This window comes from Heptranchias perlo, chromosome 27, assembly GCF_035084215.1.
Source record: "Heptranchias perlo isolate sHepPer1 chromosome 27, sHepPer1.hap1, whole genome shotgun sequence".
Lineage (NCBI taxonomy): Eukaryota > Metazoa > Chordata > Chondrichthyes > Hexanchiformes > Hexanchidae > Heptranchias > Heptranchias perlo.
This window is the reverse complement of record NC_090351.1, coordinates 16477805-16494579: the sequence shown is the minus strand read 5'-3', so window position 1 is coordinate 16494579 and position 16775 is coordinate 16477805. Positions and strand designations below refer to the sequence as shown.

Below are 16775 nucleotides of genomic sequence, written 5' to 3'. Positions count from 1 at the left end.
GTTTTAAATTTATTCAATGATGTAGCTTCCACAGCTTCCTGGGGCAGCAAATTCCACAGACCTACCACCCTCTGAGTGAAGAAGTTTCTCCTCATCTCAGTTTTGAAAGAGCAGCCCCTTATTCTAAGATTATGCCCCCTAGTTCTAGTTTCACCCATCCTTGGGAACATCCTCACCGCATCCACCCGATCAAGCCCCTTCACAATCTTATATGTTTCAATAAGATCGCCTCTCATTCTTCTGAACTCCAATGAGTAGAGTCCCAATCTACTCAACCTCTCCTCATATGTCCGCCCCCTCATCCCCGGGATTAACCGAGTGAACCTTCTTTGTACTGCCTCGAGAGCAAGTATGTCTTTTCTTAAGTATGGACACCAAAACTGTATGCAGTATTCCAGGTGCGGTCTCACCAATACCTTATATAACTGCAGCAATACCTCCCTGTTTTTATACTTTATCCCCCTAGCAATAAACGCCAATATTCCATTGGCCTTCTTGATCACCTGCTGCACCTGCATACTAACTTTTTGATTTTCTTGCACTAGGACCCCCAGATCCCTTTGTACTGCAGTACTTTCCAGTTTCTTGCCATTAAGATAATAACTAGCTCTCTGATTTTTCCTGCCAAAGTGCATAACCTCACATTTTCCAATATTGTATTGCATTTGCCAAATGACCGCCCACTCACCCAGCCTGTCTATATCCCCTTGTAGGTTTTTTATGTCCTCCTCACTCTCTACTTTCCCTCCCATCTTTGTATCATCTGCAAACTTTGATACGTTACACTCGGTCCCCTCCTCCAAATCGTTAATATAGATTTTAAAGAGTTGGGGACCCAGCACCGACCCCTGCGGAACACCACCGGCTACTAGTTGCCAGTCCGAAAATGAACCATTTATCCCAACTCTCTGCTTCCTGTTAGATAACCAATCCTCCACCCATGCCAGAATATTACCCCCAATCCAGTGATTCTTTATCTTGAGCAATAATCTTTTATGTGGCACCTTGTCGAATGCCTTCTGGAAGTCTAAATACACTACGTCCACTGGTTCCCCTTTATCCACCCTGTACGTTATGTCCTCAAAGAACTCAAGCAAATTTGTCAGACATGACTTCCCCTTCGTAAAGCCATGCTGACTTTGTCCTATTAAATTATGTTTATCCAAATGTTCCACTACTGTCTCCTTAATAATAGACTCCAAAATTTTACCCACCACAGATGTTAGGCTAACTGGTCTATAATTTCCAGCCTTCTGCCTACTACCCTTTTTAAATAAAAGTGTTACATTAGCAGTTTTCCAATCTGCCGGGACCTTTGCCGAGTCCAGAGAATTTTGGAAAATTATTACCAAAGCATCCACAATCCCCACTGCCACTTCCCTCAAGACCCTAGGATGTAAGCCATCAGGTCCAGGGGATTTATCCGCCTTGAGTCCCATTAATTTACTGAGTACCAATTCCTTAGTGATTTTAATCGTATTTAGCTCCTCCACCCCTGGAGCCCCCTGTTTGTCCAGTGTTGGGATATTCTTAGTGTCCTCTACCGTAAAGACTGAAACAAAATATTTGTTCAGCATTTTTGCCATCTCCATGTTTCCCACCATTAATTTCCCGGTCTCATCCTCTAAGGGACCTACGTTTGCCTTAGCCACCCTTTTTCTTTTTATATAACTATAGAATCTCTTGCTATCTGTTTTTATATTTTTTGCTAATTTATTTTCATAATCTATCTTCCCTTTCTTAATCAATCCTTTCGTTACTTTTTGCTGTCTTTTGAAGACTTCCCAATCTTCTATCCTCCCACTAAGTTTGGCTACCATATATGTCCTTGTTTTTAGTCGGATACTGTCCTTGATTTCTTTACTTAGCCACGGATGGCTGTCATTTCTTTTACACCCTTTTTCCTCAGTGGAATATATTTTTTTGAAAGTTGTAAAATAACTCCTTAAATGAACACCACTGCTCATGTACCGTCTTACCCTTTAATCTATTTTCCCAGTCCACTTTGATCAATTGGGCTCTCATACCATCATAGTCTCCTTTATTCAAGCTCAGTACGCTTGTTTAAGAACCAACCTTCTCACCCTCTAATTGGATATGGAATGTAACCATGTTATGGTCACTCATTCCAAGGGGATCCTTAACTAGGACATTATTAATTAATCCTGCTCATTACACAGGACCAGGTCCAAGGTTGTTTGCCCCCTTGTAGGATCAGTTACATACTGCTCAAGAAATCCATCCCTAATACACTCAATAAACTCCTCCTCAAGGCTGCCCTGCCCAATTTGATTTGTCCAGTTAATATGATAGTTAAAATCCCCCATAATTATAGCTGTTCCCTTATTACATGCCCCGACTATTTCCTGATTAATACTTCTTCCAGCAGAGTTGCAACTATTGGGAGACCTATATACTACGCCCACTAGTGTTTTTTTCCCCTTATTATTCCTTATCTCTACCCAAACTGTTTCATTATCCTGATCCTTTGTCCCAATATCATTTCTCTGTATTACAGTGATTCCTTCCTTTATTAACATAGCCACCCCACCTCACCCTTCATTCCTGCCTGTCCTTCCTGATTGTTAAATACCCTGGCATATTTAATTCCAAGTCGTTGTCACCCTGCAGCCATGTTTCTGTAATGGCCACAAGATCATACCCAAACGTAGTTATTTGTGCCATTAACTTGTCCATTTTGTTACGAATGCTACGTGCATTCAGATAAAGAACTTTCAAATATGTTTTGTGACACTTAGACTTGTTAGTTTAAAACTTCACAAAGATAAAACACATGGGGGAAGATTTTGGACTTTATGTCTGGGCGTTAAGCATCACAAGCTTGAAGCACAGAGGAAAGTTGGGTAGGAAGGATGGCATGCCATAAGGGAGCCTGCTTTTAAATTAAATTTAAATTAATGGAAGGAAAATCAGGCAGAATCCACTGCTGCTGAGTGGTTTTCCCCACATAATTTTCATCTCTGCACCCTGCCCAGATGATGTTTAGTGCCCGAGCTGTATCGGCCAAAATCTACCCCATGATATTTATTTTCTAACAGCTGTTAACTGGAGACTTTACATTGTGTTTCCAAAGTAAGCATTCCTTTATTTATATTATATATCAGGCCGGTTTTGTATCTTCTGCTGGGAATTATAAATTTACGTATGTAAGGGCACACATACATATTGATCTGCTGACAGACATACATACAGTGGTGTATTTTCTGGCAGATTAATGGCAGCACCGACTTTGTGTCCGCCTGAACCAGTGAGCACCGCTGCCAGGTCATCTGGCTCAGTGGGAGGCAGGGAAGTGGCTGCGGCGGCTGCCACAGTATAAGCATGGCAGGCAGCGCTGGCAGAACATTAACAAAAAAATGTAACTTTTTGAAAATGTTCCTGTCTTGCCTTTTGCAATTTTTTTAATTTTTTTTTTATTCGTTCACGGGATGTGGGCGTCACTGGCAAGGCCGGCATTTATTGCCCATCCCTAATTGCACGAGGCAAGGTGGCCCTTTAAATTTAACCACCTTCCTGCTATCTTAGCAATGCTGGATTGCCAGGAAAGCACCAGTGTTCCTGACACCCAGCATTGCTGAAGCATCAGTGTCCCCACAATCTCTTTAAAAGAAATTCCATTTAAGTTAGAATCTAAAATAAAATGAAATTTCCAAGTTAATAGAATCTGAAGGGATAATTTCACTTACCATACATACTGGAACACAACAACTGCTTGTACGTACTTGAGCTGGAGTTTATGGAGGATAGAGAATGGGAGGCCGGCTTGGAGAGCATTGGAACAGATGAGCATGGAGGAAAGAAAGGCATGGATAAAGGTTTCGGCAGCAGATGGGTTGAGATATAGACTGAGACAGGTGAAGTTACAGAGGTGGAAGTAGGCAGTCTTTGTGATGGAGGGGATATGGGGCTGCAAGCTCAGATCGGGGACGCAGAAGTTGCAAACAGTCTCATTCAACCTGAGACAGTGGACAGGAAGGTGAATGTAATCAGCGGTAAGAGTAAAGAGGTTTTAGTGGGGGCCATAGATGATGGCTTCAATTTTCCCATTGTTTAACTGAAGAAAATTGGGGCTCATCCAGGATTGCATGTCGGACAAATAGTCTGACAACACAAGCAGTAGAAAGGTCAAGAGAGGTGGTGGAGAGGTAGAGCTGGGTGTCATCAGCATATATGCAGAAGCTGATTCTATGGGCTCGATTTTCGGACGTCCGAGCGGGTGCGTTCGTGGCGGGGGGCTCCGAAAATTGGGGATTCCCGGGGCGGGTCCGGAGCCCGGCTCCAACCCGCCCACTTCCGGGTTCTCCAGTGACGCGCTTAGATGCCAGCAATTCAAGTCGGCGGGATCCCACTTAAATCAATTAATTGGATACTTCAGGTCGTTAGCAGACCTGATTTGTGGGATATTTTAGGAGGGGTGGGATTTTCATCTAAGCTGAGCTTGTTTCCCACACTGGGGGAAACACTCCCAGTTGAAATGGACGTGTTGCAGCCACCAGCCTGTGGCAGCTACAAAGGTCCATTTGACAGGTGGGGGTTGAGACCCTCACTCATTGCAGGAGGCCACTCTGTCACTTTGGACAAAGTTTGGCCTGCACCACCCTCCTCCTGACAATAAAATTCACAAACTTGCAACCTCAACCCCAGTGTGCAGACACATTTATCTACCTTGCGGACCCCCTCAAAAGTACATCTTCTGGATGGGGGCCACCGTAGCTGCAATCATGACCTCTTCGAGAACGAACAGATCACCAGCCTCGCCGGCCATGCTGTCCACCTCTGACACGTGGAGCTCCACAATACAGTGCTGTGACACATCCACCTGCATAGCAGGAGGGAGGGCAACCGCAGAGAGAGATGTGTCGCAGAAGGCACTACCCTCGCCACAGGGTCTACAGACCGAGGCTCAGCTTCCTGGACCTCTCTGAGCAGCAGTGCACATGGAGGCTCAGAGTCACTCGACTCTGCAGCCTCCTTCATGCCGAGCTGCTCCCGGCTGGCCCGAGCACCATCTTCTTACCTGTCGCTGTCAAAGTCACCACTGCCCTCAACAACTTCTCCTCCACATCCTTTCAATGTGCCACCTGGGACATCGCCGGTGTCTGCATAAAAGAGCCCTGCAAATACACCTACACCCACTCTGCAGTGACACAATGGGTGGCATCAGGTGTGGGTCTTCATGGTGATCCTCAGGAAAGGGCATTATTGCACAAACCAGACAAGATTCACAAAGACGTGGCAGTAGTGGTGACAATATAATATGTAATGTGAGTTGATCAGAAATCAAATATAAGTAAGAACCATGACAAACCCTCAAACACCCTTGTGCATCCCCTTCATGCTCACGACATGTTTGCCTTACGCTTCCTACTGCACATATATGATGCATGCCCTGTTGCTGCAGCACAGGTAGTGGCAGGTTGGGTGAGGCTGACCATGAAAGAGATGCATGAGAGGGTGAGTATAAGATAGAGCCATGAGGTTGTATGAGGATTGGGCTGAGTTGTAGTGGTGGGATGAATACTGACGAGGTGAGTAAGTGTAGGTAAGATGAGGATGAGCCTTGAGTGGGTGTGAGGAGTGATGTGATAGAGTAGTGTTGGCAGTGCAGAAGGAGATGTGGGTTGGGGGCAGTGATTTGGCAGATGGAGTGTCGGGGAATGAGTAAATGTACTCACTTCGGCTGACCTACTTAGGTCATTGAAGCGCCTCCTGCACTGTATGCAGATGCGTGATATGTTGGTGGTGCTGGTGACCTCCTGTGCCACCTCGAGCCAGGACTTCGTGGTGGCAGAGGCAGGCCACTTCCTCCTTTTCGCCGGGGAGAAGATCTCTGTCCTCCTCCTCCTCCTCACCCCATCCAGTAGGACCTGGAGTGAGGCATCATTAAACCTGGGAGCAGCCTTCCCCCTGGGCTGCTCCATGCTGTAATTTTGGCTCCTTTCTGCAGCATCAGTCAGTGAAGGACTGCCCCTTTAAATAGGGCTCCTCCAGCTGACAGCCTATGATGCGGGTGCGCAGTCCACCCGCTGCGCAGCTTTCCAGCACGAAACCCAGAAGCCAAGGTAAATGCCTTCAATTAGGCTGCGATTGCGTGACCCACGCGTCCAGTTGACCCCCTGTTGCCAACCCGCCTCCCTCCTAATATCGAGCCCTATGTCTTGGGATGCTGTTGCCAAGGGGCAGCATGTAAATGAGGAAGATGAGGAAGCCAAGGATAGATCCTTGGCGGCCTCTAAGAGGTAATGGTGCAGCGGCAGTAAGAGAAGACATTGCTGGAGATCGCCTGGCTACGTTTGGTTAGGTAAGAGTTGAACCTAGCGAGGGCAGTCCCACTGAGCTGGACAATGGAGGAGAGACGTTGGAAGAGGATAGTATAGTCGACCATGTCAAAGGTCGAGGAGGGATAGTGAACCATGGTCTTCAGGGGAGAATTTTAGGATTGTTTTGCCTATTTTTGGTGAATGATAGGGGAACGAATTTCGGGTTGTTCCCAATCTCCACCGTAAATTGAAACCTGGCGACTTCAAAAATGTTCAGGGTGCCCGATTGAAACAGATGTTGGGCACCTTGCATGTACAAATCAGGGTCCTGACACCGGTTGCAGGACCCCGATTGAAATTCATGTACAAATAGGCAGAGCTTGTTTTGAGTGGCCTAATCTGTAATCCTTGAAGGGATATAGAAACATAGAAAATAGGAGCAAGAGTAGGCCATTCGGCCCTTCGGGCCTGCTTCGCCATTCAAAATGATTATGGCTGATCGTCAAACTCAGTACCCTGTTCCTGCTTTTTCCCCATATCCCTTGATCCCTTTAGCATTAAGTAATATATCTATCTGCTTCTTGAATACATCTAATGACTTGGCCTCCACTGCCTTCTGTGGTAGAGAATTCCACAGGTTCACCACCCTCTGAGTGAAGAAATTTCTCCTCATCTCGGTTCTAAATGGCATACCCCGTATCCTGAGGCTGTGACCCCTGGTTCTGGACTCCCCATCCATCGGGACCGTCCTCGCTGCATCTAGTCTGTCTAGTCCTGTTAGAATTTTATATGTTTCGATGAGATCACCTCTCATTCTTCTAAACTCTAGTGAATAGAGGTCTAGTCGATCCAATCTCTCCTCATACGTCAGTCCTGCCATCCCAGAAATTGGTCTAATGAACCTTTGTTGCACTCCCTCCATGGCAAGGACATCCTTCCTCAGATAAGGAGACCAAAACTGCACACAATACTCCACATGTGGTCTCACCAAGACCCTGTATAACTGCAGTAAGACATCCCTGCTTCTGTACTCAAACCCTCTTGCAATGAAGGCCAACATCCCATTCGCCTTCCTACTGGGACTGCTGGAGACCGCTCAAAAACTGGCCAGATCACTTTTTATGTTACATTTCTGTGGTGCTAAGAGGAGCAGGCGTGCACCTCCTGACTCCACACTTGGGGCTGCTGCTATCCCGGGCTTTCCCCCCTCCGCACAGCCTCGCCTCGCCTCAAACTACTTACTTAAACATTTTTCTACAAAACTCCTGATCAGTTACACACTTCAGTAAATATAAGAATTATTTTCTAATTCTGCTGAAATATTCAGGTTGTGATTTTAAGGACGATTACTGTTGAATTTCTGACAGGTAATTTAACGTGAATTGTGTATGAACTTGCTGGCTTGTAAATCAGATTTCTAATTGCACACCTTTGGTGACAAGTGATATGCTTCACATACTGTGATGTGTGTAGGTTTTTGGGCTAATACATTTTATGCCATTGAAAATTTAATCAGCCTAATCGAATTGGCATTTTAGCAGAAATAATTATCGTGCAATGCTGTTGAGGTTGGAATTTGAAAATGATAACATTTCTGGCATTGAAATTACACTGTGTGTTAACAAAGTACAAACACTTAATGCACATGTCTGAAATTCCTCTCACCACTATTTATTACAGCTCTACTATAAGTAGTAAAGGAAGTAATTTCAGATAAACGTGTTAAAGTTCATACAATAGCAACTCAGGGCCTCTGTGTTTAACCTTAATGGTAATCTGCGAATAGGAAATGTGTGAATATAGTTACAGGGGTTATAATGTATTAGACCTGTTTTATATACTTTCTTAGTGGTAAATATTTGGCTTAGAATATTATGAGGCCAATTTTCATTGTTGGGTCAGATGAAGGTAAGCTTTTCCTAAAGTATTAGGTGCTGAATCATAGAATGATACAGTAGAGAAGGATGCCATTTGGCCCAACATGCTTGTGCCAGCTCTTTGAAAGACCTATCCAATTAGTCCCACTCCCCTGCTCTTTCCCCATAGCCCTGACATTTTTTCCCCTTCAAGTCTTTATTCAATTCCCTTTTGAAAGTTACTATTGAATCTGCTTCCACCACCCTTTCAGGCAGTGCATTCCAAATCATCATAACTCGCTGCGTAAAAGAAAAAATTCTGATGTCGCCTCTGGTTCTTTTGCCAATTATCCTAAATCTGTGTCTCTGGTTACCCATCCTTCCGCCACTGGAAACAGTTTCTCCTCATTTACTCGATTAAAACCCTTCATGATTTTGAACACCTCCATCAAATCTTCCCTTAACTTTCTTTGCTCTGAATGATACAGCACAGAAGGAGGCCATTCGGCCCACCGTGCCTGTGCCGGCTCTTTGGTAGTTTATCCATTTAATCCCATTCCCCTGTTCTTTCCCTGTAAATTTTTTTCCTTCAACTATTTATCCAGTTCCCTTTTGAAAGTTATTATTGAATCTGCTTCGACCACCCTTTCAGGCAGTGAATTCCAGATTATAACAACTCGCTGCGTTTATGAAAAAAAATGCTTCCTCATGTCGCCTCTGGTTCTTCTGCCAATCACCTTGAATTTATGTCCTCTGGTTACTGACTCTTCTGCCACTGGAAACAGTTTCTCCTTATTTACTCTATCAAAACCATTCATGATTTTGAACACCTCTATCAAATCTCTTCTTAACCTTCTATGCTCCAAGGAGAACAACCCCAGCTTCTCCAGTCTCTCCACATTACTGAAATCCCTCATTCCTGGTACCATTCTAGTAAATCTCTTCTGCACCCTCTCTGAGGCCTTGATATCCTTCCAGAGTGTGGTGCGCAGAATTGAACACAGTATTCCAGCTGAGGCCTAACCAGTGTTTTATAAAGGTTTTGCATAACTTCCCTGCTTTTGTAATCTATGCCTCTATTAATAAAGCCTAGGATCCCATATACTTTTTAAACAGCCTTCTCAACTTGTCCTGCCATCTTCAAAGATTTGTGTGCATACAACCCCAGGTCTCTCTGTTCCTGCACCCCTTTTAAAATTGTACCATTTAGTTTATACTGCCTCTCCTCAATCTTCCTACCAAAATGAATCACTTCACACTTCTCTGCGTTAAATTTCATCTGCCACGTGTCTGTCCATTTCACCAGTCCGTATTGATATTAATATATTACTATATATTAAAAAGAGCAGTGGTCCTAATACTGACCCCTGGGGGACCCACCACTGTATACTTCTCTCCAGTCTGAAAAACAACTGTTCTGCATTACTCTCTGCTTCCTGTCCCTTAGCTAATTTCATATCCATGCAGGCACTGTCCCTTTAATCCCATGGGCTTCAGTTTCCTTAACAAGATAATTAGGTGGTACTTTATCAAACGCCTTTTGAAAGTCCGTATACACAACATCAACTTCACTACCCTCATCGACCCTCTCCATTACTTCAGACTGAAGTCATAGGCATATGGAATTGTAAGACAATTATACATAAAAGCACATTTCAAATTAACTTACAAAAAAGGATGCAAGAGCTAACAGTGTGAAAATTGACAAGACTGTATTTTATGCATATGCAGTATTTTTATTAAAGTAACCTATGTGCTGCATTCTTCTAGGAATTGGTTAGTTTAATAAAAATACTGCATTTTCATAAAATATAGTCTTGTCAATTTTCACACTCTTAGCAGATGTATCCTTTTCTGTAAACTGTAAATAGCACAACTGTGGAATTATATTTTCTGTGGAAAAAAACTTCAGGAGTTTAAAAGGACAAACATGATATATATAAGGAAAATTCCTATTTCAAGGTGCATTAATTGAGTAATATCAGACTTTCCTACAGGTTACAGATTTTCGCTTGTGTTTCTTTGGCAATTTTTTATGTATAAAGTATCCAAGTATGCACATACAGAGAAAAGTATGGAAACAATTGAACAGTTAAAGTCATTTGGTCCAAGGTTTGTATGTAAATAGCCAAGGGAAAACAGGAAACAAATGCAAAGTATGCAGAAAAGGTAGTATAGAAACTGAACGAAAAAATTGATAAGTTTTGTGAGCGTAAAATATTTTAAACTTAACACTTTATGTCTCTTTTCAACAATGTCATTCTTTGCTGCCCCTGTCCTGTTGCACAGTGAAAATTGGGATAGTCTGACTTTGAATTCACTGCACAAGGACTTGAGTCAGCCAAGGTGAAAATCAATAAAATGAGACCTGGGGTTATTGAAGACTTTTTGTGACTATTTTATGAGTTTTCAATCTGGATGACTTACTTTGAAACTTAGGCATAAAAAACAATGGTGTAAAATCCATTAGTGGTAGTGGCCTTGGGGACTGAATTTGCTGAATATATGGGAACACTATAACAGGAATGCTACACAAACATTTTAAATCTCTACCTAAATTTGATTTAGTTGCATATCCCTGTTATGGTACAATATTATTAAAAAGATATATACTGTGTATTTTTAAAGTAAAGGCAGGAGCTGTACTACACTTTGAGTTTAAACTGGTTTGAGATAGCCTCCTAGAGGAGTTCTCATATCACATGGCCTTGGTGCACTTTTTAATCCCCTCAGTTATACTGTAATTTTTGTGTTAATGAACACTCAAAACCACTTTGTGTTGATGCCAAAGTGAACTCTAAATATACATATGTAACCTCACCCTAAATATCACATTGATCAATCAGGCCTGTATGGCTCAGAAAACCTTTTTGTACCCTTAAGATTTTTTTTCAGATATTCTCCCTGACTCTCCTATCCAGTTAAGACATCAACAAAACTAATTTTATAAAACTCCGAACTCCTAAACAAACCAGCAACGGCAACATTACTTAAGTAGACTAAAGTAGGATCCTTTTTTTGTAAAACTCAAGATCAGATTCCTTTTAGGAAGGATGTCAAGGCCTTGGAGAGGGTGCAGAGGAGATTTACCAGAATAGTACCGGGGATGCAGGACTTCAGTTACTTGGAGAGACTAGAGAAGCTGGGATTGTTCTCTTTAGAGCAGAGAAGGTTAAGGGGAGATTTGATAGAAGCGTTCACAATCATGAAAGGTTTTGATAGAGAAAATAAGGAGAAACCGTTTCCAGTGGCAGAAGGGTCAGTAATCACAGGACACAGGTTTAAGATAATTGGCAAAAGAATCAGAGGGGAGATGAAGAGACATTTTTTTATGCAGCGAGTTGTTATGATCTGGAATGCACTGCCTGAAAGGGTGGTGGAAGCAGATTCAATAGTAACTTTCAAAAGGGAATTGGATAAATACTTGAAGGGGAAAAAATTGCAGGGCTATGAGGAAAGAGCAGGAGAGTGGGACAAATTGGATAGCTTTTTCAAAAAGCCGGCGCAGGCATGATGGGCCAAATGGCCACCTTCTGTGCTGTATCGTTCTATGATTCACCCTGATGTTGAACAGAAGCATTGCACCTGAAGTGTGCGGCTCCTTTCCAGTCCCAGGAATGATGGGATTTCCGGTTCCAGGTATCAAAGATCAGGTGCTCTTTGCTGCCGACAGAGGTCAGGGCCTGAAGGTTCAAATTGGAGCTGAAGTTCCTGACCTATCTTGAATTCTTCAGCTTATACCCAGTACTTACGCTGACCTTTCAGATGGCGGGGGTTTGGAGCAGACTACAGCATGGTGTTTTCAGGGCTTCCCTGTGCTTCAGTGCCGAGCAAATGTTGGTCCCAGAAAATTAGGTGCGAGGGTGGTAACTCCCCCTGTCGCTTCATTTAAATGACTCTGATTAGCCTTCATCTACTGTAGGCACAGGCCAAGATCTGCCCCCCATTCCCTCAGCAGGAATATCCCAGAAATCCCATACCAACATAAAAGATGCGGAGGTGTAGAGAACCAGCAAACTGATTCGTCATCTTTTTTTTCCTGACTAAACTAGATGTTCCCTGGGCAAGGATCAGGAAAATCATCCCTTTTCCTTCAAGCAATTTGACTGATGAGCATTTTTGGAATATTTGCTTTTTGACTGATTTAGACCGAAAGCCTAGATTTTCCGATCAGCGTTACATTAATCCTGGTGTTAAACTGTTTAATTTAAATACTTGTTACTTCTGCCTTCATTTCAGATGGAGTGATGCGTGAGCTGGAGTGAGGGTGCCCATGAGCAGAGAAAACACCTTCAAAAATGAACATAAACTATAATACTTATCAAAAACCCCTCACAGTGCATTATGTAATTTTAAACATACTTGAGCTAATTGTTATATCAGTGTTACCCATTCAATACCCTTTTTTCAAATAATCAGTACGTGAGCAGAAATAAATTTGTTTGTCAAAGAATAGACCCGGAAATAAATATGAAAGACAAAAGTGTTCTGATAGGCATTTTTTAATCAGGTTTCTGCACTGTGTATCCTTGCAGACTAAACACATTTTATATTAATGTAGGCACTAATCTGTGGAACCATTCCACATTTTACATTAATCTAGGCACTGTCAAAACTGACATGATTCGTTTTTTGCCCATTATATCAAAATGGCTTGCTGTGACATTGGGTTAGACCATTGTCATTTGAATTGCAGGGTGTGTTTTGAATAGAGCCTAGGAAAATAACTGTTGCAGTGACTTCCTATTAAATGTCCTACATAAACTCAGTGAACTCAATGCAGTTCCCAGCGGATGTTAATTCACAGCACAAATTAACAATATTTATCTATCATTTAAATGGTTTGCATAAAGCTGACTGCTGTGGGAAATTGAGGGTATTTAATGGGGAAAGGGGGTAATCCATTTTTAATACCCATGAGAGATTGGCCTACTAACTCAAAGGCAATGAATTACACGAAAGTTATGTAGGCCTGTCTCTCATGTAATAAAAAAAATGACCCCCTTTTCTATTAATACATTGTTTTTATGTAATGGCAGTCTTAAACTTCTAACCATTTTTATTAAGTTTTTGTACTTGTTTCTTTTTCACACCAAGTTTTTTCCTCCCCTTCCTTGCTGTTGCCTTTGGGTACCTTATCCATGTGGCCATAGTTTGCGAGTTTCCACAGTGAGTGTCAGCAACCAGGATGTATCGCAGCTGAACCTAACGCCGTTTTTACTCAACTTCAACACACATGCAGTTCCAGCATGGATCACAGGAACCCTGTCTGATTCTCCCCTTGTTAACCCAGAGGTGCTGAGGCCAATTGTAGCACTCCAACTGATATCAACTAACTTTGTATTTTGCAGCTCAGCCATTCTGGATTATTTTGTTTTCAAATGTGTTCTGGATTTGTTTGTACAGAAGTGCACTGTTTTGTTTTAGGTATAACTGTAGAGTGTCTGGTACCACTTTTCTGGTTACTTTGTCCAGTATTTTTCAACCTATAGCAAAATGGAGTAGCAGACTTTATTATCACATTGAACGGTTCAACATGTATTGTGATTAAAAATTCTATTACACTGTACATCCCTGTCTCAGTCTGGTACCTGTATAGTGCGACATCCAGTTGCCAGTGCTAAATTACACTTATGGCTGCAAATTGCATTAAATTGAACAACAAAGGAACTCTGCACATTATAATTCTTTTATGTTATGAGAATCAGAAAGAACATTTGCTTTCTCCTAATTTTAAAAACATTCTTCATTAGGTATTGAAAGTTTCCAGGAGGTCATATTGACCATCTGGATACTTAAAATGTGGTTTTGCACCAGTCTGGAATTATACTATGGTGCAAACCCATAGTGGTTTGAGACTACCTACAAGAAATGGTGTCACACCTCTTAGCTTTAGTGTGGTCAGTGACTCCCAAGTTATATTGCAGCTTTTGTGTTGATACATATCCAAAACTGCTTCACATCAACAGGAATGCAGTAGTATAATGGGGTTGTAATTAAATTTATCTTTCAAACAGCAATTCGTACAAATACACATCATGCACTGGTGTGGTTATGGAGTACTATTTAAGTTCTGGTTCAGGATCTTTGTTATAAAGCTGTATGGGAACATTGCCCTGTATCTAACACCTGTTGTTTGATGCAAAAACAGTGGAAAATTATCTTGTTCCTCATCAATGTCATTACTCATCTTGATGAGAACACATAAAGAAGATGTATCCAAGAAGATAATCCATATTGTATAGAATCCATAATCCATTCAAGCTAAAAACAGCAATTGGCAACTGCACTCAATTTTCTTAATATTTTTACGTGCTTTTAAAGTGTCTGGTATTGGTGTCTGATTTTAAGTGGTTTTGACTTTCAATTTTATGCTCTAGTAAGAAAGTGCCCTGTTTTATTCCACGTTTACTCAGGATATATTGCAACTTTTCTCATGTATTACATTAATCAAATAGTTATTTGAATTTCTTTCTCTTCCTTCCACTCCAGGGTGATGAGCTCAAAGGGAATCAGCAAGCCACCTACAATAGCCAACATTGACAAAATCAACTCTAACAGCCTGGATTCTTCGACCTCAGGACATGCATTTGTCACTAGCAATGTTGCCAATGAAACTTTAACCAAACACCCTGACGTCCAGACAACTGGAAGCAGCTTGACTCCATGTCTAACACCAAGTCCTGCCCCTGTCCTTAATGTAAATTCTAGTACCTTTAGTCAAGGGCTTGGTCTAGTTAGCAATTTCACAATCACCAAGGAATCCCTAATGTATCCTAAACTAAGTAGCCTGCACACCAGCATGGAATCTTTGGATCTTCCATTGAGTGTTCCAAGTTCATTCTCTGCGAGTGGTACACTTTCAAGGGAAGAGGATCACAGTGCGCTCACATGGACTGGGAGTTCTAGATTCTCACAGATGGAGAGGTAAGTCAGTAATTTGATATAATATATTAGGATTGATTTATTAGTATGTGACTGGATACAGTAAGAGTGTTTTGTTGGCACCTTTTTGGGTGAAAGATGCTGATATAATTGAGTTAATTTTTAAGATTTTTAGATCCATATAAAGGAGCATACAATTATTTTCCTGGCAAGCAATAATGAATATGTTATAATAATGGCTGTCTGATATTAGAACACTCAGTATACGAAATAATAATGTCAAAGATTTGAACCTCAAGTGGTCTCTTCAACTCTCAGCAGATGATATTTGAGAAGTCGGGTTGGCAGTTTAGACAGGTATATGTGCTTTGTTGATTATTCATGAACTATGATCTGTTGGTTTAAAGTACTTATTATTTCCCTATTTGTACAGTTTGTTGCTAATTATGTGGTAAACCGTTTGACTCATTGAACTATGTTAGCTTATTTTCAGTTTCATCCTATATTCCTTCGATACTAAGTGGATGCACATCCTAAGTCATTCCATGAAAAAAGCATGTGATTTGCATTCCATCTGATTTGTTGAATGTCATCAGCAAATGCTGCCCTTGTTTGCATCCTCGCAGCTTGATAAAGTTCAAGCATAATTGATGTTACATAAGAAACATAAGAAATAGGAGCAGGAGTAGGCCATACAGCCCATAGAGCCTGCTTCGCCATTCATTAAGATCATGGCTGATCCTCGTCCTCAACTCCACTTTCCCACCCTATCCCCATATCCCTTGATTCCCTGAATTCCCTTAGTGTTCAAATATCCATCGATCTCAGTCTTGAATATACTGATCGACCGAGCAGTCACAGCCCTCTGGGGTAGAGAATTCCAAAGATTCACAATCCTCTGAGTGAGGAAATTCCTCCTCATCTTGGTCCTAAATGTCTGACCCTTTATCTTGAGACTATGCCCCCTAGTTCTAGACTCTCCAGCCAGGGGAAACATCCTCTTAGCATCTACCCTGTCAAACCTTCTTAGAATCTTATATGTTTCAATGAGATCACCTCTCATTCTTCCAAGCTCCAGAGACTATAGGCCCATTCTACTCAATCTTTCCTCATAGGACAACCCTCTCATCCCAGGAATCAATCTAGTGAACCTTCGTTGCACTGCCTCTAAAGCAAGTATATCCTTCCTCAGGTAAGGAGAACAAAACTGCAGACGGTATTCCAGGTGTGGTTTCACCAGAGCCCTGTACAATTGCAGCAAGACTTCCTCACTCTTGTACTCCAAACCCCTTGCAATAAATGCCAACATACCATTTGTCTTCCTAATTGTTTGCTGTACTTGCATGTTAACTTTCTGTGTTTCATGTACAAGGACACCCAAATCCTTCTGAACACTAACATTTAATAGTTTCTCACTATTTAAAAAATAACCAGTTTTTCTATTTTTCTTACCAAAGTGAATAACCTCACATTTCCCCACATTATACTCCATCTGCCACCTTCTTGTCACTCACTTAACCTGTCGATATCCCTTTGCAGACACTTTACATCCTCCTCACAGCTTACTTTCCCACCTAGCTTTGTATCGCCTGCAAACTTGGATACATTACACTCGGTTCCTTCATCTAAATCATTAATATAGATTGTAAATAGCTGAGGCCCAAGCACCGATCCCTGCGGCACCCCACTAGTTACAACCTGCCATCCCGAAAATGACCCGTTTATTCCTACTCTTTGTTTTCTGTCCATTAAT

The 16775-nt window shown here is 41.9% G+C and overlaps 1 protein-coding gene across 3 annotated transcripts in view; it reads left to right on the top strand.

Moving 5' to 3' along the window:
* Positions 1-16775, top strand: part of LOC137344431 (neuron navigator 1-like) — a 420186-nt gene that overhangs the window by 294962 nt on the left and 108449 nt on the right. For all 3 annotated transcript variants that reach the window (XM_068007396.1, XM_068007397.1, XM_068007398.1), the window contains one exon: positions 14630-15064. In XM_068007396.1, the coding sequence (XP_067863497.1) occupies positions 14630-15064 (435 nt within the window). The remainder of the gene's footprint in view (positions 1-14629; positions 15065-16775) is intronic.